At 40.8% G+C, this 22,392-nt stretch overlaps 1 protein-coding gene across 1 annotated transcript in view; it reads right to left on the reverse strand.

Annotated features, from left to right (window-relative positions):
- Nucleotides 1-4,169: 4,169 nt before the first annotated feature.
- Nucleotides 4,170-22,392, reverse strand: part of HADH (hydroxyacyl-CoA dehydrogenase) — a 53,875-nt gene continuing 35,652 nt past the window's right edge. The window contains exons 5-8 of the mRNA XM_043970938.1: nt 15,766-15,855; nt 14,137-14,209; nt 7,461-7,577; nt 4,170-5,772 (exon numbers count right to left, since the gene is read on the reverse strand). Of these exons, the coding sequence (XP_043826873.1) occupies nt 5,654-5,772; nt 7,461-7,577; nt 14,137-14,209; nt 15,766-15,855 (399 nt within the window). The 3' untranslated portion in view covers nt 4,170-5,653. The remainder of the gene's footprint in view (nt 5,773-7,460; nt 7,578-14,136; nt 14,210-15,765; nt 15,856-22,392) is intronic.

Genomic DNA, 22,392 nt, shown 5'->3' on the forward strand with positions numbered 1-22,392 from the left:
TTTAAATGCTAGAATTATTTCTTTTCATGTAATGATTAACAAACTTCTCCCTGGTCACATCCTCTCCATCTCAGTGACTCTAAAACCTTAGCTGTCATCATTCATCCCTCTGCCCCAGCCCTGCCAGTGTCACCAAAACCACACACACACACACACACACACACACACACACACACACGTCCACCCACTCCTTCCTCTGTGTTCTTAGGAACGCCTGCTCCATAAGCACCAAACTTTCTTTCATCTCAAGCCATTTCCTTTCCCACTCCTTTTATCTTTTGACTCGTCAACATGAGCTCCAGTTCCTGATGCTGAAGCCTGACCAGACCCCCCTCTCCAGCACTGACTCCTTGCACACACTGATTGAGGGGGGAAGCTCATGACTATTTCTAGGTTTTCCCTCCATCACCATCACTCAGGAATCTTGTCCCCTTTGCTGTTCACTCAATCCATGTCCATTCCCTAATAAAATCCCTGAGAGCTGCTGTCTACCAACCTTCAGGACACTCAGCTTCTTTCCTCAATGTTTTTGTAAGTGACTCACAATCTTTCTCTCCTCCTGAACTCCTGCCCTCCTACTTGACTTGAAAATGTATACTAATGATCCTCCCTCAAACACCCTAACTTCACAGTGCCTCCAATTACTCATTCTGTGATATACTCCTTCATTTCACCTCAGCCACACACAATGGTCACGCTCTTGCTCTTGCCATCACCCACCAATGTACTAGTTCCATGTTCATGAACTCTAAAGTTCCTTTATCTCATCATAATATGTTGGCTTTCTACGTCTCCCTGTACCTTACAGCCCTCAAACCCTATTTGTCGTCCTCACCTTGACCACCAGTCCTTTGACTTACCAATTCTTTCCCAGACCATCACCCCTGCATCATCTGTATCCCCATCCCTTCCCCTTGGTGAAACAGGATACTATAACCTCTTGAGTCCTTTGCCCCCTTATTGCCAATCATGCTCTGCCAAGTCTCCGCCTTGGATACTCCTGCCATACATCGCCTTTGCTCCTAGACGTGTGCTGATGAACATAACTGGAGAAAGTCATGCAACCCGTCTGACTGGATCCATGATAAATTCATGTCACACAAGCTTAACTTGGCCTGCACTACAGCAAGGCAAATCTTTTTCTACCTCCCTAATGAACTCTACTCCGCTCACCGCAGCTCTTCCAAACCTTTCCATCCCTCCTCAATCTCTGGTGATTCTCCCTCCTCCTCATTGTCTCAGCTGAGAACCTAGACTCACACTTCACTGACAAAGATGAGGGCATTCAGTCAAGAGCTCCCTCTTCTCTTCCCTTCATTTCACATTATGCAGGAAACTTCTTCCTCTGTCTCCTTTCACCTGTTTCACATGAAGAGGTGACTCTTCTCCTTATTAAGATAAATCCAGGGGCAGCAAGGTGTCGCAGTGGATAAAGCAAAGGCCCTGGATTCAGGAGGACCTGAGTTCAAATCTGGCCTCAGACACTTGACACTAGCTGTGTGACCCTGGGCAAGTCACTTAACCCCCATTGCCCCACAAAAAAACAAAACAAAACAAAACAAAGTACATATAATTCCAGCAAAGTGGTGAAGTGGATAAAGCACTGGACCTGGATTCAGGAGGACCTGAGTTCAAATCCAGCCTCAGACACTTGACACTTAACTAGTTGCGTGACCCTGGACAAGTCACTTAACCCCCATTGGAGAGAGAGAGAGAGAGAGAGAGAGAGAAATCCACCTGCAGACACAAATGATCTCATTCCATCCTGTTTTCTCTAGCAGATTGCTCCCTCTACCATCCCCACCCTCTCACTTTTCTTCAATCTCTCCTTGTCTGCTGGCTGCTTCCCTACTACCTACCAAAGTACCCTTGTCTTCCCCATTCTCAAAAAAACTCACTTGATCATCCATTACCCACTAGCTATTATCCCATATTTCTCTTCCTTTTGGGGGCTAAAGTCCTGGAGAAGGCCATCTACAATAGGTACTTCTACTTCTTTTTCTCCCACTTCTGATTTCATTCAACTGAAACTGTTGTTTCCAGTTACCAACAATCTCTTAATTACCAAATCTAATGGCTTTTCCACAATACTCGTTTTTTAAATTTCTCTTTCATCCGCTTTGATGATGCCAACTGCCTCCTCATTGATTCTCTTCTCTCTTGGTTTTCATTACTTTCTCTTGGTTCTTGGGACTTGTCTGACCACTCCTCAGTGTGATGTGTCTTCATGCAGGTCATGGCCGTTGATTATGGGTTTCCCCCCAGGGTTTTGTCCCAGGTCTTCTCTTTTTCTTCTGTTCCATTTCACTTAGGGATTTCAGTTATCATGGATTCAGTTATCTTCTCTATGGTGATGATTATCCAGCTCTAACATCTCTACTGACCTCCAGACTTCACTCTCCAGATGTGTATTAGATATCTGAAACTGGATGTCTCCTAGTTATCCCCTTTCTGAACTTCCTAATGACTCTCTGGGGCACTACCATTCTCCATCACCCCAAGCTCATCATCATCCCTGACTCCTCACTTTCTCCGCAACATCCCCCATCCCTCGTTGATTTTTCCTTTGCAAAGTCTCTCAGATCTGTCACCACTCCAGTGTAGGCCCTTATCACAGCAGTAGTGCCTGCTGGTGGGTCTGCCCACCTCAAGTCCATCCCCTCTCTACTCAGCTGTCAAATTAATTTTCCTAACAAGCAGATAGGACCATGTCATCTCCCTAGTCAATGAGCAGTAGCTCCTTAACATCTGTAGGAGCAAATATAATCCCCATGGTTTAGAATTCAGTGTTCTTCGCCACCTGGCCCCCTCCTACCTTTCCAGTCTCTGTTCCCTGTGCTGAGACCCAGGGACCACTCCTCGCACTCCATCTCCTTACTCCAAGCATTTTAAATGACTGTTTCCATGCTTTCCTGGTATCCCAACTAAAATCCCATCTTCTACAGAAGGCCATTCCCCATTGCCCTTACTGCTTAGTGCCTTCCTTCTATTGATTATGTTCCATTGATCCTGTACGTATTTGTAATATATAAAATACATACAAAATACACACACACGAGTATGCTGTGCAGTTATCTTCATGCTGTCTCTGCTACTAGAACGTAGCTGACGTGTAGCTGGAGCTGTGTAGATTGGAGGTGGCCTAAGTGAGGGTGCCAGTCAAGGATGATACTGAGGTTGTGAGCCCGGGGGACTAGATGGTGAAACTCTTGATGGCAAAAGTTAAAAGTTTGTAAGGTAAGAAGAGTTTCAGGGAAAGATAATGAACTCAACTTTGGACATATTGGGTTTGAGATGTCTACAGGACATTTTAAAAGGTCCAAGAGGCAGTTAGAGATAAAGGGCTCTAGGAATCATCCGAAACACCGAAAGCATGGGAGCAGACACATAGTGTGTAGTGAAGAGGGTTCAAGACAGAGCCTCAGGGGACACCCCAGCTTAGTGGGCATGATGTGCAGAATCAGCAGAGGAGATTGAGGACCAGGAGACGATGACACACAAACCCAGAAACAGGAGAGACTCTCCAGAACCGATTTTCTTTCTTCTGTTATGATGCATAGAAGGAAAAGACATGTGATTCGTCAAAAGTACAGCCTCTAAAGGTCAAAATTTCATGCTTGTCACATGCGGAAAAGGGAAAGAGAAGGTACGTGGTGTAATGGAGAGTGTGCTGAAGAACCTGGCTCTGTGACTAGCACAAGCCACTTAAACTCTCAAGCCTCAGTGTCTTCATCAAACAAGGGTGTTGCACCAGATGTCCTCCCTATTTTCTTTCACCTCTGGAGTTGTGATTTTGTGAATTAAAAAAAATTTTTCAGATGGGGATTCTAAGAATTTGAACCTTTCTTGAATCCAGGCCTTGTGTTTTTCCTCAGCCAGATGAAAAGTCAGCATGACCCCTCCCATACTCTTAAATTTCAGGCAGAGTCTAGGTCTCCAGAGCTGCCTCAGATTCTTAAGCTGCCCCTTTCCTGGCCTTCAGCAATCATGAAAAGCCCTTCAGTATCCAGGGCAGGGCACCATATCCTTTGGTGACTAAGCTGAGACAGTCAGACCCAGAAGCCCTCTACTAATCCCTTTGAAGGGGAGGAAAAAGCACATTCCTCTGCCCAAGGATTGAGCAAAAAGGTCAAGAACCAGCCTGAAATAAAACCAAGAGACCAGAGTTGTTAGACCACATGGTTAACCTTTATTAAATGGAAATAGGGGCAGCTGTACAGGTGCTTCCTTTGTTTTTTTGGGAAACATTTTATAAAAATGTTCAGAGAAGCCTTAATTTCTTTAGACTGTTCTGAGTGTACATTCATCAAATGATATACATACATATATACCCATATACACTGAAGATTGATAAGTGTGCTCATTTTAGTTTTGTTTTATTTGAAAGAATTCCTTTTTGCTAATATGTGATTAGAGGAAAAAAGCCCCTTACCCTCTTCTATTTCCCTAGCATTGAACTTTTAACCCAATGTATAATCCAATAATGACTTCTTGATCGGACTTCTGTTCTAGGCCTGAGGGTTTTTTTCCCAGCTTTGTACCAGTATTTTATCTTATGACCCACCACTAGGGTTCTAATCCCCAGCTCAGCTGTGTGACCTTGATCAATTCTCTGGCCCCAGTTTCCCCATTTGTAAAATGAAGAAGTTAGCCTAGACAATACCTAAGATCTTTTCCAATCTTAACACTCCATGATTCTATCTTTGAAGATACCTTTTCAAGCAATGATTAAAAGCAGCCTAGATTCCTTTACTCAAAGAAATTGACATCTTAAATAGAGATCTCTTTTTATACTGTGCAAAAGAAATTATGAAAATGAAGCCACATGAAGACTTAGACCAGAATTATTTCCTATGTCCTGATTCCTACCCTCAAGCCACTTCTGAGGGGAAGAAATTCAAGCACAGAATATTTGTCTTAAAGTACCAAACTGTACTTTTATCATTACTTGAGTTTACAAATTTTTTTAAAATGAATATTGTAATTAAATCCAATCTGTATAGTGGTTTCCAAAAGGGCTGTGAATAATTAGGAAATCCAGAAAAACGGTACCGATTCTGCATTAAGTGTAAAATCCTAAGATTGTTTTTCTTCCGAAAAAGGGTTGACTATACCTAAGTGTATATTCTTCAGTGTTTGGTTGGACTGTTTGAAATTTGATGCCAGGAACATGGTGAAACTCATAATGCAGGTAAGTATTGCACGTGGTCTCATAAAAGGCAAAGTACACACTGCCACCTGCTGGATGAGAGTGAGCACAGCTTAAAAAAACAAACAACACCAGTTGGTACATGCATTCCCCAAACAGTTACAGAGGACATGGAGAGGCATCACCTTCTTTACAAGCATATATTTTTGCAAGAAAATGAATAAATTTAAAGGCATCACTTGTTCCAAGGCACAAAGGGCATAAAAGATTATAGAAAAATAGAAAGAGACAGACTAAAAAAAATTAGTTCTCAAATGGAGAAATTTGTTATTACATCATAAGTGCAAAATTATTTACTTCAGACAGATAACAATCAAACTGCACAAAGATCAGGGCTGGCTGGGTGAGGGAACTTCTGACCAAACAGCATTCCCACTGGACTCTGGAGATGGCCAACTGGTGCCTGCTGACAGAGACTTCCTCCCACTCAAGAGACCCAGGGGATCACTTGTATTTGTAAAATCCTTCTCCTGTCTTCCTGCCAAACTTCTTTTCTTCTACCAATTTATTTAGCACTTGGGTGGGTTGGTATAATGGGTTTTTCGAATCCATTTTATGCCATCCTGATGAGAGAAAGGAAATAAAAAGCCTATCATTAAAAATCGTCCTTGCCATGGCTGTATTATATCCCTCCGGTGCTGGTTGGTACCTGAGATTAGGAAGGAATGGTGTGCTCTGATGTGAACAGAGCGAGCAGAAATGCCAGCACGAAGGGGGTTAGACAGACGGGATGCGGCATCTTAGGCTTTGCACACAAAAATGGCACCAGACCAAAAATCTTCCTCACAAATCATCCTTATCACTACCCAATTCATGGATACCAATGTACTATATAAAGTGAATCAAACCTGAAACCCACTTTCTCCCTCTCCACCTTTGGGTGGAGTACAGGTGGAGAATGTTGCTGACCTTGTCAGCATCAGCCACAATGTTGGTTACTCTTTCTTTACTTTTTACTCACCAAAGGGCTAAAAAAACAATAAAAATAAATAATGAAACAAACAAAATGATAAAACAAATACAAAATAAAATAAATAAAACCAGTTAAAAGAAAACAACCACCACCACCAAGCTGATCTTACCCTTCCCTCTGGAATTTTTCTATTCAAAAGCCTTATTATATTCAAGACCTTATCTTTGTGGGGACCAATTTTTAATTGGGGAGTGTTAGCTAAGCAGCTTGCTGCAATATTGGGGCAAGGAAGGAGAGCGGCAGCCTCCCTCAAAACAGAGCAGGATTTATTTAACAAGAACAAACTTAAAAAAAAAAACAACACAAATAGGATTAGTAGGATCAAGGGAAAAGAAATAGAATGGGGAAAAGGGAAATTTTACCACCTGAATAACACAACCGCCCAGGAATCAGCTGAGAACACACAGCAGCGTCCTGTCGCCTTCCAGCTTCCAGCTAGAATGGCGAATCTCCTCCCTTCTTCCCAGCAGACCCCAGGCTGATCACACACAGCCCCCAGCCCACAGAGCTGGCTGCTCTGACAGTCACATGACTGCCCTCACTAGGCTTCCAATCATTATAATTTTGCCAAGCCCATGCAGGCATCATCGAGTGGTGATGACGTGAGGTGCCAGGGCCCTGGTGCCGGCTACAACTAGTGGGTGGAGCACCCTGCAGTTTGCGGAGCCCCAGAGGCCAGTGCATGTGCTGAGGTTTTTTAAAAAATTCTAGCCAAAAGATGGGGTCATAAAAACCTCAAATAACAATTAATTCTTTACTTCTTATTTCCTAATCATTTGTTAGACGGTAAGAATATCAGAAAACAAACTTCCTCATTTACCGGCTGGACTATTTCCGTATATCTACGCCTCCATCCGTCCTCTTTGGGTTAAGGAGGTCAGGAGGAAAAGTTTGATCAAAGGGTCTCTCCATCATAACAGAGAACTGAATTTGCTGCTGACAATACGTCATGTCCAAGCCAGCCTCTAGGCTGTTTCTCTGCCCCGTCTTGTGGAAGTCAGCGGCGGCACTCTAAGCTTGACTATGACAGGCCATTTTGTGGGCGTCACTAAAGTGAAAAGAAGTGTATTTTTAAAGGAGAGATGATGGACAATTCATCGATTACTTTGATCACAGGATACCTTCACTTTCATGGGAAGAAGGGGAGATATACTTCCATCGTACTGATCACTCAAAGCCTTAACATTTCAGTTTTGTAAAGTCTTTATTGTTATGGGAAAGTTCACACCAAGAAACCACCTCCCCCGAGGGGAAAAAAAAAGACCAAGGACTTCTTACCATCCATGATGAACTTTGTGGTATCTAGACCAACATAGTCCAGGAGTTCGAATGGGCCCATGGGGTAACCAGCCCCCATCTTCATGGCTATGTCAATATCTTCTTTTGACGCATCCCCTAGAGAAAAAGGTTCACTCTCAATTACTATCATCTCAAAAATCCCTACTCCCTTCTACTCCACTTAGTTGGGGGTGGGGCATTTCTATTGTGCCTCCCACATGCCAGGAACTGTGCTAAGTACTTTATAAATATGATCTCATTTGCTCTTCATAAGAGCCCTGAAAGGTCAGGGCTGTTAGTATTCTCATTTTACATCTGAGGTTCAGTGACTTGCTCAGGGTCACATTGTAGTATGTATCCATTTGAACTCAGATCTTCCCAGGTCCATGCCCAATGCTCTGGGCACTATGGTACCACTTGGTTGCCAGACAAGCTTCATGCTCTCTGGATGGCTACCAGCCAGGTGTCACACTAGGATCCTAAAACTCTCCCAAGACAATGCTAGATTTGATGGTATCTCATCTCATCCATCCCTGATATGTGGTACTAAGAGTTCTGATTTGGGAAGGGCAGCAAATTGTCCCTTTTCTTCAACTTAGAGTCAGGAAATTGTACTGAAGGCTACTACTAAGAGGCAATATGATACAGTTGATAGAAAGCCTGCCTCAGATTCAAGGTGATCTGGGTTCAAGTCTGACTGTAGGAGTCTGGGCAAGGTAACCTCTCAGTCCCCGCCACTTCCCCACCCCTGCCAACTCTAAGACTAAGTGGCAGAGGAGGTACCACCAGCAGTGGTAGACAAAGTCTCTTCTTGGGAGTTCCCTTTTCCAATGAAAGTCCCTCCTGAAGGATATCATAGAGAACCCGAGAGGGAATTCTAAGGGTGGCAAACAGAACCTGGCAACCTCTCCCAACTCCATGTCATGAATAAGAAAAATTCTTGAGATACCACTGTGAGCTCCTGCGCTCAGTGCCACCAAAACCACCAGAGAGAGACAGAGGCTTCCTGTGCAGGGTCAGGCAGTACTGTGCACCCACCGTGCACTCAGCTCCACCATGTGCATATGGCTGCAGACTGGTGAAATTCTGAGGTCATGGAGGTGCACTGGGAAATAAGGACCCACTGCAAACATCAGAGCTGGCATCGACAATGACAACATCAATAGCAAAACAAGGATGAGTTTCTGGAAGCCAGCCAGTCCACCACTCCTGAGCTAAGTAAGGCTTTCTGCCACATGCTGTCTCTTTACGTAGGGTGGAAACAGTGGCCGCCAGCTCCCCGCACCAGCATCATGGGGTGGTGAAAACAGCAAGTAAAGAAACCAAGTCAACAGCCTGGAACTAGGAGGCCAAAGATGTAGATCTAAATCCTTATTTGAACAATACTAGCTTTGTAGGCCTTGGGGAACCTGACTAGGCCCAAGTTTATACATCAGCACTAGTTCAGGGGTTCTTAACCTGAAGTCTTCAGATTTTCAAAAATTTCCTTTTGTGATCCTATGTATTTTATTTTATTCATTTAAAAACATTATTCTGAGAAGTGGTCCATGATAGATATATATATATCTATTTAAAAAAAATTAAGAATCACTGGTTTTTAGCTGAAAGGGAAGGGAATGGAAGGGACCAATTGTTATGATTTATACTCAGACATACTATCTCTAAAAATGTTTTTAAGTGACAGAATATTGCTATGAGAATAAAGCTATTAAGGGGTAGATCACCCACATGCTTTATTCAAAAATAGAGTATTTTATTAAAAGAAACTGTCTTTCAAGGCAGCGCAAATTGCTTCTCACTCCCTTTGAGGAGTAATTAGGTATATTTGTTGATGGATAAACAGAAATGTTGGTTTGATCTTGAAGGGAAAGTGAAGCAACTGCTTCCAGAAAACAGGGGAAAAGTTTTGATATTTAAAAAAGATTTTCATAAAAGCAAATGTGCTTTCATCTCTCAGGAAGTGCCAGTTAAAAAATGTTTTGTTTCAAAAGTGACATTCTCAGGAGCAGGCAATTGTGAATGGAGTAATTGAAAACAATTATGCTGCTTTTTATCCAGCCGAATTAAAGCTTGTTTGCCTTTGAAGCAGACATGATAGTTATCTTCCCAGAACTGGGGGAGGGGAGGACCAGTGGGAGGAAGCATTTCATTTCACTCTAGGGGACCCCCCTCTCCCCCGCTGTCTATTTCTCAGGTAGGTAAACTAAGGATCTTCCCTGTTTTTTGGACCCAGGAGTGATTCAAGAAGTTTCTCAAGCCTCATTGGACCACTGATAAGAGACCCCATGGAAACAGGCAAATCCTTCCATTCAGCAGCCTGTATGCCGGGCACAGTGCTAGACAAGACCAAAAAGAAGCCACGCCTCCATGAGCTGAGGTTCTACTGGAGGGGTGCAGTGCCCATTAGATGACTGTGTAGTCATTTCAGGAGGGAAAGAACATTAGCAGCTGGGGGTGGAGGGAGTTCAGGATAATGAGAGACAGCATTTCTGATATGGGAAACCACCTACACGGAGGCTGAAAAGTGGGGAATGAGAATAATAGCCGATACTGATATAAAACAGAGGTTCTCTGCCCTTTCTGGGTTACGGACACTTCTGGCAGTCTGTTGAAACCCTTCCTGGAATGCTTTTTGATATAAAAATAAAATACACCAGACTACAAAGGAAATCAGTTTTCCTGAAATAAAGATGCATTTTTTTTCCTTATCTAAGTTCATGGGTGCCTAAAATCTCTCCATGGACTTCTTGTTAAGAAGCCCTGACATTAGAGCGTGTAAAAGCAATAAAGCACTTCACATACATTATCTCATCTGGTTCTCCAAACTCTGTGGGATACCCATCATTATCATCATCACCCCATCATTATGATAATAGCACTATTTTCCTGATGAGAAAACTGAGGCTCAGAAAGGTTAACTGACTTACCCAAGGTCAAGTATGTGAGGGGAGAGGCAACCTCAGGTCTTTCTGACTCCAGATCTGTCCCTGTGTCCTCTACACAAGTGATTACCGTGTATGGGGGATAGTGAGCAGATCAGCTGGCCTGAAACGGAGTGATAAGAAACGAGGCCGGGGGAAGCCAGATGACGGAAGGCCTTTAACACAAAGATGAAGGTCTTATATCCTGGAGACAGGGGGCCACGCGGTCAGGTCTGTGCTTTAGCAATGTCAGTTTGGAAGCTGTAGAGGATGGTTTGAAAAGGAAAAAGGCTGGAAGCAGGGAGACCAATTAGGAGGGTACTCCCCTAGTCCAGGTGAAAGGTGATAAAGATGTAGTCACAGAGAGATTCTCTGTTACAGAAGATGTTAATGAGAGATGTTTTAGAGGCAGAAGTGACAAGATCTGTCACATGATCAGCTCGGAGGCATGAAAGGCAAAGCATCAAAGAGGACGCCAAGCTTTGGTGACCAGAGATGGCGGCACCCTCCAAAGAAATAGGGACATTTGGAGGAGAAATCGGCTGAGGGAAATATGAGCTCTCTTGCAGATACGCAAAATGTAAGCTGCCTGCAACTGCTATCTATAGACGAGGGTAGCTGGCACAGAGAAAAGCTTCTTCAACTGTGGGTCACCACCCCACATGGGATCACATGACTGAATGTGGGGGTCATGAGAAATGTGGCAACAGTAAAAGGTTATGTATGCCTATTATGTATACCAGAAAAATGTCTTGGGTGAAAAGGGGTCATGAGAGGGAAAAGTTTAAGAAGCCCTGTCCTGAAGATAACTGAAATGACTAAAGAGGCACACACAGACTGAAGAGAACAGGGCCCAGGACAGAGCCATGCAGGAAGGGCACACGCAGCTCATAAGAAGAGGATGATAATTCAAGAAAAGGGGAGGAGGAGAGGAGAGTCTGACAGAAATTAGGTTTTGACCAAAACTTATACCACAAGCCACAACAAACCCCAAATGTATACATGATGTAAATATTTAAAGTTATATCATCTTTTAAAAAATTAGAAAAGGGGGGAGAGATACAATTTCACAATTATGACTAGCAGAAGGGGAGAATTCTTAATGTTTTAAACAATGGACAATTTCAATTATATAAAATTGAAAAGCTTTTACACAGCAAAATGAGTACACTTAAAACAGTTAAGGGGTGAAGGAGAAGAATATTCATAGGAAATTGCTCTGGCAAAGGCCTGATATCTAGGGAACCGCTAAAAGTATAAATAAATAAAAGCCTAATAGATAAGTCAACAAAGCACAGGTCTCAAAAGAAGAAAAGCAAGCTGTCAACAACCATGTGAAAAAGTGTTCAAAATCATTAATAATGAAAGAAATACAAATTACAGCAAGAAACAGAAAGGGGGGAACCTCAAAAATAAATAAGAAAGAAGTAAAGAGATGAAAAGAAATTAGATATGACACACCTATGGAGAAGACTGAATGGGAATAGAAAGGAGTATACCTCTTTTTCAGTTGTACATGGTGCTTTCATAAAAACTGATCATGTATTAGGGCACAAAAATCTCACAATCAAAACGTAGAAAAGCAGAAATATTAAATGCATCCTTTTCAGATCATGATGCAATTAAAATTACATGTAATAAAGGGCTATGGAAGCATAGAATAAAAGCTAATTGGGAAAACAGAAGCTAAATAGAAGCTAAAGGGGAAAATGTATATCTCTAAATGCATGCATCAATAAAAGAGAAAGAGCAGATCAATTAATTGGGCAATAAAAAGGAAGAAATTGAAAATTCCCAATTAAACACCAAAATGAAAATCCTTAAAATCAAAAGAGAGATTAATAAAATTAAAAGCAAAAAACCACTGAAACTAGGAGTTAGTTTTATGAAAAAAACCAAAACAATAAAACTGGTAAACCATTTGTTTTTAAAAAAGAAAACCAAATTACTAGTATCAAAAATGAAAAGGGTGAATGCATCACCAGTGAAAATTAAATTAAAGCAATTATTAGAAGTTATTTTGCCCAATTATATTACAGTAAAACTGGCAATCTAGATGAAATGGCTGAATATTTACAAAAATACAAACTGGGGGGCAGCTAGGTGGCGCAGTGGATAAAGGACCGGATAAAATCTACATGCCAAGACAAACCTAGGGAATATAAGACCACAATTACAAATTCTAACAACTCTGAGGTACCATCTCACATGTATCAGATTGGTTAACATGAGGGAGAAGGGAAATGACAAATGCTGGAGATGTAGAAAAACTGGAATACGAATGCACTATTAGTAGATTTGCGAATAGTTCAACTATTCTGGATAACAATTTGCAACAATGCTCAAAGGGCTGTGCATACCCTTTGACCCAACATTACCACTACTAGGTCTGTTTCCCAAAAACATCAAAGAGAAAGGAAAAAGGTTCTTTTTCCTATATGTGCAAAAATATTTAAAGCAGCTCTTTTTGTGGTGGCAAATCAACTGGGAAATGACCAAATAACTTGTGATATATGAGTGTAATGGAATACTCTTGTGCTATAAGAAATGACAAGCAGGATGAACTGATGCAAAGTGAAATGAGCAGAACCAGGAAAACAGCAGAAATAGCAATACTATAATAGACTTAGCAACTCAGTTCAAAGACAAAAATCCAAGACAATTCTGAAGGTCTTATGATGAAAAAGAAAACTGATGAACTCAATGTAGATTAAAGCATACTTTAAAAAAAAAACAACTATTTTTATTATTTTATTTTGTTTAGAAATGCTTTGCATGATCTTATATGTATAATCTCAATCAAAATGCTTGCCTTTTCAAGGAATAGGGCAAGGCTGGAATGAGGGAGAGAATTCGGGACCAAAAAGTTTAAAAAATTATTGTTGGGGGCAGCTAGGTGGCGCGGTGGATAGAGCACTGGCCTTGGATTCAGGAATACCCGGGTTCAGATCTGGCCTCAGACACTTGACACTTGCTGGCTGTGTGGCCCTGGGCAGGTCACTTAACTCCCATTGCCCCGCCAAAAAAAAAAAAAAATGTAATAGGGAAATATTTAGTATAAATAAATAACAATAATTTTTTAAAATAATATATGTTTATGTTGGTCAAGGGTCAACATTGTGAAGGTAACTGAGGCAAGAACAGGGGAGAGGAACTGGGAGAACAGTTATGAAGGCAGAGAATAGAGCTCATAATAAACACAAAGAATAGGTTTAAGAGGAGTGAGGTAGGGGCAGCTAGGTGGAGCAGTGGATAGAGCGTCAGCCCTGGATTCAGGAGGACCTGAGTTCAAATTCAACCTCAGACACTTGACACTTAAGAAGTAATAGCTGTGTGACCCTGGGCAAGTCACTTAACCCTCATTGCCCCCCCCCCCCCCACCCCCCAAAAAGACGCGTAAGAGGAGTGAGGCAGGAGAAGATGTTATGTCAAGATGCGAAATCTTGGTTTTCTGGATCACAGAGGTGGGACACTTACGGAGGATGAACATACCAAAACACTATGTGTGGAATGAATGTAGAAGTTATGGGAGTTTAGAAAATCATCTCCTCTATCCCCTTAGTGTCACAGATGGGGAAATTAAAGGCCACAGAGTTTAAGTGACTCCAGGAAGGTCACACAGCTCTTAGTGAATCGTAGTCCAATGCATACTGTCCTAATCTTCCAAGATAAACACTAAGAATGACTCCAGGAATGCAGTCCCACATGTAGTTTGGCAGTGTTAGCCTTTTGCAAAATAAAGGGTAGAAAATCACCTCTTTCAAACATCCTGATTGCTTCCATAAGATATGGTACAAGGAGACGGTTTACAATAAAGCCAGGGCTATCCTGTTTTACAGAGGAAAAGAAGGAAAGAAAAAGAGCATCAGATAATCATAATGCTTTGTCAATAAAAAGTTTAAAAGCTCTGATAAAATAATATAAAATGTTCATAAAATAAAATAAAAGCTTTGGTCAAAGAGAATCACATTGCCCTTTTGTTGGGGGAGGAAGGACAGATTGTCTGGTTTTTCTTCTCACTTCCTCCAATTTATTGTTGACAATTTGCTTCAAACTCCACATTATTTTAATGACCTACAGACCCAAAGAACCAATTTAAAACAAAACTTAAAAACAAGAACCAATTTACAGGTGGTGAAACTCAGTCATAGAGGCCAAGAGCTGAGAGATCATGTAACCACATGATCTGTTTCATAAACAGACGGGAAATTTTCTGATTTCTCCATTGGAAAAACTATTCACAGAGCCACTTTCCAACCTGGCTGGGGGCTTTTCACACATCTTGAGGTTTATGCCACAATCTACCCCCTCTGCATTATAAGTTGGGGATAGGCCTTGGGGCCATGAAGAGACACTAAATAAAGTGTTTATTAAAATCTTTTGTTATCAACTGTTCCCACAAGATGCACGCAAGCCCTTGTAAAATTCCTTCTCACAATACTCTTTTAGCCTCTGGACTAAAGAACAAATTTAGCTATCTGAACCACATGCAGGACTGTGTTCGAGTTTTAGACCAGCAAATAGCCTCGATTCCATTCTTCAGAAGACTAGAACCTAGTAAAGAACACCCTGCCGGTCACTTCTCTGGAAGGGGGTGGGGGTGGGGGTGGTCAGTGGTTTTAGGAGTGGGCTCAACCCCTCCCCCACTCAGTGAGTTCAGGCTTCCTCAGCTATAAAATGAGGCTAATACTTGTACTATCTACCCCACAGGGTTGCTATAAGAAAAATACATCACACATCTTAAAGTATGTAAATATGAAGGGTTTTTTTTCTTTTCTTTGGAGGGAAGCATGGGAGGGTAGAGGGAAGATGGGGGTAGTTTGGGCAAGACCTATGAAATCATTGGTAAGGACCTCCCCCACAATGCAGATTGGCAACAACATACACATTATATACATACTGGCACCAGAACATTAAAATACCAAGAAACAACTTGTTGATGCTCTTTTTTATGGAAGGGAAAATATATCAACTTCTCATTGGTTCAAAAATTTCTGTTAATAAGAACTGTACACTTCAACCAGGCTGAGTCTAATTCATACAACTAATTTGAGGTGGCAGAGGAAGAAGGGAAAAAATGAGAGAGGGGGGAGGAAAGGGAAGGGAAGGGAAAAAAGGAAGGAGAGAGGCAGAAAAGAGAAGGAAGGAAGCTAAGGAAAAGGAAAAAAACTGAAGGAAAGGAAGGAGGAAAGGGAAGGAGGAAGAGAGGAGAAGGAAGAAGGGGAAGCAGAGGTGGAAAGCAGGAGAAGGGAAGTATTTTTCTAATCACACTAGCATTAGCAGATCTCTTTTCCAAACCAGAAAACAGGGACTCCTCCAAGGAAGGAGAGCTACAACCCCTAAAAGAAGAGCTCGCCCACTCTCTAAACTGCCCCCTAGCTTACCTTGCAAGATACTGGATTCTTTCCCAGAGCTCTGCTAAAGTCCACCAGAGATTCAAATGTTTTCTGGCTGGTCATCGGTGTCTTGATGACCTGGTAATGCAAAGCATAAAATGGTAAAGGCCTAAAAGTTGTTCAAATAGAGATGAATAGGGCAAAATGAGGAAATGTGATCACAGCGATGATTCACACAATCCCATAAAACCAAGTGCAAACTAGTCTATGGGGATCATTGCTCTAAGGGAGTTCCAAAGGGAAGCAGGGCTCTGCTGTATAAAGTAATGAAATGGTACAAAGAACTAGATTTAGGATGAGAGAACCTGTTCAAATCTCAGATCCATTCAGAACTTGATTTCCTCATCTGTAAAATGAAGACTCTCTAAGCCTCCTTATTTGCAATCTTGATTGCTTGATTACTCTCTGTCTGATGATAAGCAATCTTGAAATAGGTCAAATTTGAAGCCTGAGAGTTTGAAGTATTCTTTAAAAGGGAGAAAATACGAAAACCCAAAATTCTGTTCTTCCTCTCAAAGAAGTATAAGATTAACCAAGAGCAAAAGTGGAGAGCAGCATGTTAACATGCTTCTATTTTTCTGAGGGGAAAGGGTGGAAAGGGGAGGAGACTGGAGAGGAGGAGCCCCATGAGGCCGTGTCCTGGGATAAATAATCTGTTCTTACCCCAAACTGTCCTGACTGAGTGGATGAGTGAAATCTCACACAACCCACTATATCCAGAAGGCCCTAGGCCAGACCATGCTTCATGTCCACCCCAGTCATCTTCTTGCCATTTGTCCTATTATTGCACACCCACCTTCCTCCTTCTCCCTCCCCTCTCCAACACCCCCCCCCAAAACAGGCTTCACCCACCATCCCTGTCTCACTTTTGTATTTGTATTCCCCACACTCAGCAGTGTCTGGCATGAAGTAAGCACTTAATATTTCCATTTCACTGGCATAGACAATGCTAGATGAGGACATTCCCTCAACCAATGTATACTGGCACCTGCTCTACAACTTAAAAGCTTAGAGGGTTTCCTGGGCACTTACTCGTGGTACGTGTCATATTCAGGGTATGTGTGGGACCTAAACCCAGATCATCCCTAGCCAGGCTGCCTTTTCCAGAATTTCATTCTACCAAGTAAACTTAAGTTTAGATACTACTAGATAACTAATAATAACTTAAGAATCTGAATTCTTCTTGATCTTTCCACAGCATGACATTTTAGACCAGCTCCTCTTTCTTCATACCTTTCTGCCTTTCCTCGGCTTCCATAATGTTTCACTCTCATGAGTCAATTGATAATCAGGGAGAGAAGTGGTTTGTCCAGTCACACACTCAGAAAGCAGCCAACCTACACTGCAGCCCTCCAAATCACCTGAGATAACTTCTCCTCCCCCCCGAAACAACCTCCAATTCAATTTCTAAATCCTGCTGGCTCTAAATCCTGCCAGTATCCCTTCATCTTGTTCCCTCCTTTTGGCTTCCAGTCCATCCCTGGCACCCAGGTAATCTCTCTAAGGCACTACTCTAATCCCTATTACTCCTTTATTTAAAAAACAAAACAACACAACAACAAAAACCTTCCAATGGCTCCCCACTGCTTAGCTAACAAAAATGTAGAATCCTGAATTCTGTTTTTCAAAGTTCTGTACAGGCTGGCTATATTCCAACTTTCCCACATTATTTCATATTCTCTACTTTTTCATATACTCTATTGGCAAGTCAAATCAACTCTCCGTGCCTCAGTTTCTCTAACTATAAAATGGGTATGTGCTTGGCACATCTTTTCCTCAGAGGGGTGTTATATGATTTAATGAGTTACTGTCTGTAAAGGGCTTTGAGATCCTTGGATGAAAGGTGCTATATAAACATAGAGTATTATTATAAATCATGGTTTAATGTGATCATGGATTAGTTAAAAGCATGGGGTGTGGTAGTATGACTCTAAGGGTAGGGAATGATTAGGAAAAGACTAAAATATCATCTGGAAGGAGATGGAAAGGGGGGGGGAGAGGAAGAAGAATTAAGAGTCCACATTGGAGATAACAAATATTGAAAAGAAATCCAAAGAGACTATATCCTAGAAAAAAATGTTTATCATCTCAGTCCTATCTGATTAAAGAAATGGTTAGCACAAGGGAGCCAGGAGGTCTGGGATTTATGAATAACCTCCTCATCCAATGTTTGGCCAAAGACCCAAGGGAGAAGAAAGTGATCAGGGGGAGAAGGGTCAGGACCAGGACATGGTGTTTTGTAAAGAATCATTCTGTTTTTCAGTTGTAGTGGAAAGTTTGGCAAGGAAGAAAGGTAAAGCACGTGTTCTTCCATAAAGAGGAAGAAAAACGGCTTTTGAAATGGTCCTCTTCATTTTGTTCGATAGCTAAAGTTCAAAACATTAATCATTGAAATAACATGGAGAATAGAATTTCTGAATATTTTCAGGATGTCAGCTTCAGTCACACAGCTAATACAGAAATTATCTTGCTAAAGAGAAAAATGGGGATTTCCCAATGAACGTTGCTGGCATCAACATCAGCTAAGTTTGGACACAATATGTATACACCTAAATGCATGTTTAACATTTTCCCCAATAAAAACTGGAACCTAACAGGAAGTTGCTTAAATATAGCTTCAGAAAGAATGATTGTTTCACAGAATCATAGAATCTGGACCCAGAAGAGGACGTAGAGATTCTGGAGCCCAGGGGTTCTTAACCTTTCATGTGTCATGGGCCCCTCAGGTGAAGCTTATGCACCTTTTCACAGAAAAGAAATGAATTAAATATAGAAGATTACCAAGAAAGTCAAATAACATTCAAAAAGTCAGAATGTGAAGGGGGACCATATGAAAAAGTACTAGAACTATGAATTTAAAAGCAAAGATATAGGATGGGTTAAAAAAAGGCTAAGTGAGAAGGGAAACCCAGGCACCAAGGTTCTTTCCCAGGAAAAGCGATGTCACAAGTCTCCAGGGTTTCCCTTGGCTCCCGTCACCCTGGATGTGGGATGCCTTCCCCCACACTTCGCATGGCAATAACTCCTCAACCATGGAATAAATACTATTTTAATAGCTGTTACTCTTCAGACACTGTTATTAGCCCTTGTAAAAGGCAAGTTGCTACATTCTCAGGTGCAAATTGTCTATTGTGAATGCATCTCCCTTTAAAACAAAGTCCTGAGCAAATGAACAGAAGCAACACAGCAAATGATTAGGCATCATTGTAGACAACCCTCCCTAGCCATTTGTTCCCCAAACAGCTCTGGCCTAGGGTAAGAAAGTTCAAAGCCACAACAGCTGTCTTTAATAGTGCTGAGATCACAGATCTATGGGTGGAAAGGCCCTTACAAGTCATGAGTCCAAATCCATCATTGTAGAAATGGAAAAACATAGGTCCAGAGAGTTTAAATGACTTGTCACACAAATAGTAAATAGGAGGGCCAGGACTGGAACTTGGGTCCAGTTCAACACACTTTATTTGGACTTTTCCTACTGAATGATTACATTAATGTGAGAAAGCTCCAAGGGTGGTGGGAACAACCTGGTTACTGCCAGTCTTGTCCAATAAGGTTGTTATGTGTTAATCTGAAGGGAACTAATGTGTTAAGGAACTCCTCGGGAGTATCATCAAACAAGGGGTTTGTTTCTCTTTTTTTACATTTAATTTTTATTTTTTTCTCAATTACATGTAAATCAAAAATTTTAACACTGGGGTTTTTTTTTTTTTAATTTTGAGTTCCAAATTCTTTCCTTCCCCCTCCTTGAGAAGACAAGCAATTTGTTATAGATTATATATAATACATACATATATATGTATGTATATATATATATATACAGTCATGCAAAACATTCCCACATTAGCCATACTGCAAAAATCACAGACCAAAAAAACCCCAAAATAAAGTAAAAAAGTATATTTCAACCTCTATTCAAATGCCATCAGTTCTTTCTTTGTAGGTGGATAGCATTTTTCATCATAAATCCTTCAGAACTGTCTTGGATCATTGTATTGCTGAGAATAGCTAAGTCATTCATAGTTGATCATCATACAATAATTCTCTTACTATGTACAATGGTTCTGCTCAATTCACTTTGCATCATTCAACATGTCTTCCCAGGTTTTTATGAAACCACCCGGCTCATCATTTCTTATAGCACAAGAGTATATCACAATCACATACCACTACTTGTTCAGCCATTCTTCAACTGATGGGCAACCTCTTTATTTCCAAATCTCTGCCACCAGGGTTGTTAGAAATATTTTTGTACGTATAAGTCCTTTTCCTTTGATCTCTCTGGGGTACGATGGGAGTGGTATTGTTGGGTCAAAGGGTTTTATAGTCCTCTGAACATAGTTCCAAATTGCTCTCCAGAATAGGACTCTTAATTCCACTGTTGTGCATTAGTGTTTGTAACGATTGGAATAACGCCACCTGCTGGATACTTACTGTAGAAGAGTTCTGCCCATGAAGCGAAGGTCTTTGAGGGCAAGACCAGGCATCAGGAAGTGACGCAGACTAGTGGGAGGAGGAAGGAAGAGACTGGCGCTCGGTCTCGGGCTCTTTCCTCTGGACTCTGGTGGAGAAGGGAGCTAGAAATGTGCTCTCCCTTTAATAGATAGGAATCTAGGCCTTTCTCTCTCTCTTTACCAAATTCTTATTCTCCTTAATAAATGCTTAAAAGTCTAACTCTTGCTAAAGCTTATAATTTATTGGCGACCACTCATTAGATATTTTAGACAGTTTAGCTAGAATTTTAACCCTTAACAGATGGCTGACCACGAAGAGGAAAGCTAAACCTCAGTCTTCTTCTGATCTTCTGGTTGGGTAAGAAATTTCCCCTCCCTCTCCCTTTAACTGCTAAGTACTGGTGTACTGGCTGTGTTTTCCTTTAAATTTTTTCGAATGGACCTTTTAAACTCCCTAATTATCCTATTTTTGATTTTAGTCTGTTTAACCAGACAAATGGGAGATAAGATCATGTTAATGCTTTGTTTTTGTGGATTTTCTATTTTTATTTTTATTTTTGTTAAAAGAGCCAGCAACTTACTCACACAAGGAAATATCTCTCCCTCTCCCAACCATGCTTTTTCAGAGAAACCTGAAGAGATTCCCGCAGCTTTTCCCAGTTCTAACAGTAATTGTTGCTTTAATTTTGCATGCCTGGAGGCAATGACCCACCCTCTGGAAGCTTTTAATCCCCTAGCACCTGGAGGCAAAGTGGGGGAAGAGGAATCCAGGCCTGAGTTCAAAATCAAGTCTGATTCAAATTGCTCTGGTCCCTCCCCTCCTCTCCAGACCCCACCCTCTACTCCTCCTATGGCCAAGCCCATTGCTTCCCCTGCCTGGGAAGTCCAGAGATCTGATGCGCATGCTCAACTTTCTCTAACTACATTTGCAGCTTCAGGCTCAGCCCTTCCCCGGCCTGGCTGTGCTTTTGAGACAATCTTAGAAAACTCTTTAAATTCCAGATATGCTCGTTTTGTTCATAATTTTGCTAACCTGCTTTTGTCTTTAATTAGTAATCTTATAAAGCATTTGTATGGTGAAAAGACTGACAGACAATATAGAGGGGTTAAAGAAGAAAAACTTAAGCTGAATAAGAATGACAATCAACATAGTTCAAGACTCTGCTTCTTTTGCCATGGAAGGGTATATATTTTACAGAAATGTAGAAGTAAGCAGCAAGGTATTGATATGAGTATTGGGGATTTTAGATACCGGAATCAAAAGTGTTCTGAATTCACTCAGAGTAATAGTATCAGTTCAGAGGTTACATAGGATTTCTATGCTATTACATATACATTTTGAAATTAATGGTATGGGTTTATTTTCATAGAGATTTTCATGCTTTTGAGATTGTGTCATACTTAGTTTTTAAAACAAGGAGAATATTTGTAAAAGCTTTTTATAGTCATGTGATCAAGTTTATATTTTATAATACTCTTATTAATATTAAATTCATGCTCATTTAGATTTCCTTAGTTTGAATTTCACTGTTTTTTTATTGTTCCATGTGTATTTTCTTCTATTCATTTATCTAATTTAAAAAAATTGAGAGATGGTTTTGATTTCATAATACAATGTTAATTCTAGGAGTATTGTGCTCCCATATTCTGAGTTGTTTGTTTTTGTTATTTTTTCTCAACTGATTATTTGATCAAACTCTTTAAAGCATTTCCCTGGCAAATTGGTTGCCATGGCAAGTGTAAATTGATTCTAGAAGTATTATTTTTGATAAGCATATTCCAAAAAAAAAAAAAAAGAGGGGAACATTTGTAAAAGTTTTCTTTTTTCAAAAAAAAAAGTTTTTGAGATTGTGTTGTGCTTTAACTTGTATTTAAATATGTTCAGATTTTTCACAAAAGTAATTGTATACTAAGTAAAAAAAAAGGTATTATTTGAAATTGTTGCATAATTATATATTATATTCTGAGTCAAGATGTATTCACATTTTTTGCAATCATTTATTATCCTCAATTTTTAAATCCATATGAGACTTGGATTATGGGAACTTATCATTTAAGACATTAATTGCCTTTATTCTGAGTTATCAGATGCCAGTTGGCCAAGATGCCATCCAATCACAAGAGGAATACATGCAAAGAGCAGACACTGAACTGTCACATGAGG

This window comes from Dromiciops gliroides, chromosome 6, assembly GCF_019393635.1.
Source record: "Dromiciops gliroides isolate mDroGli1 chromosome 6, mDroGli1.pri, whole genome shotgun sequence".
NCBI lineage: Eukaryota > Metazoa > Chordata > Mammalia > Microbiotheria > Microbiotheriidae > Dromiciops > Dromiciops gliroides.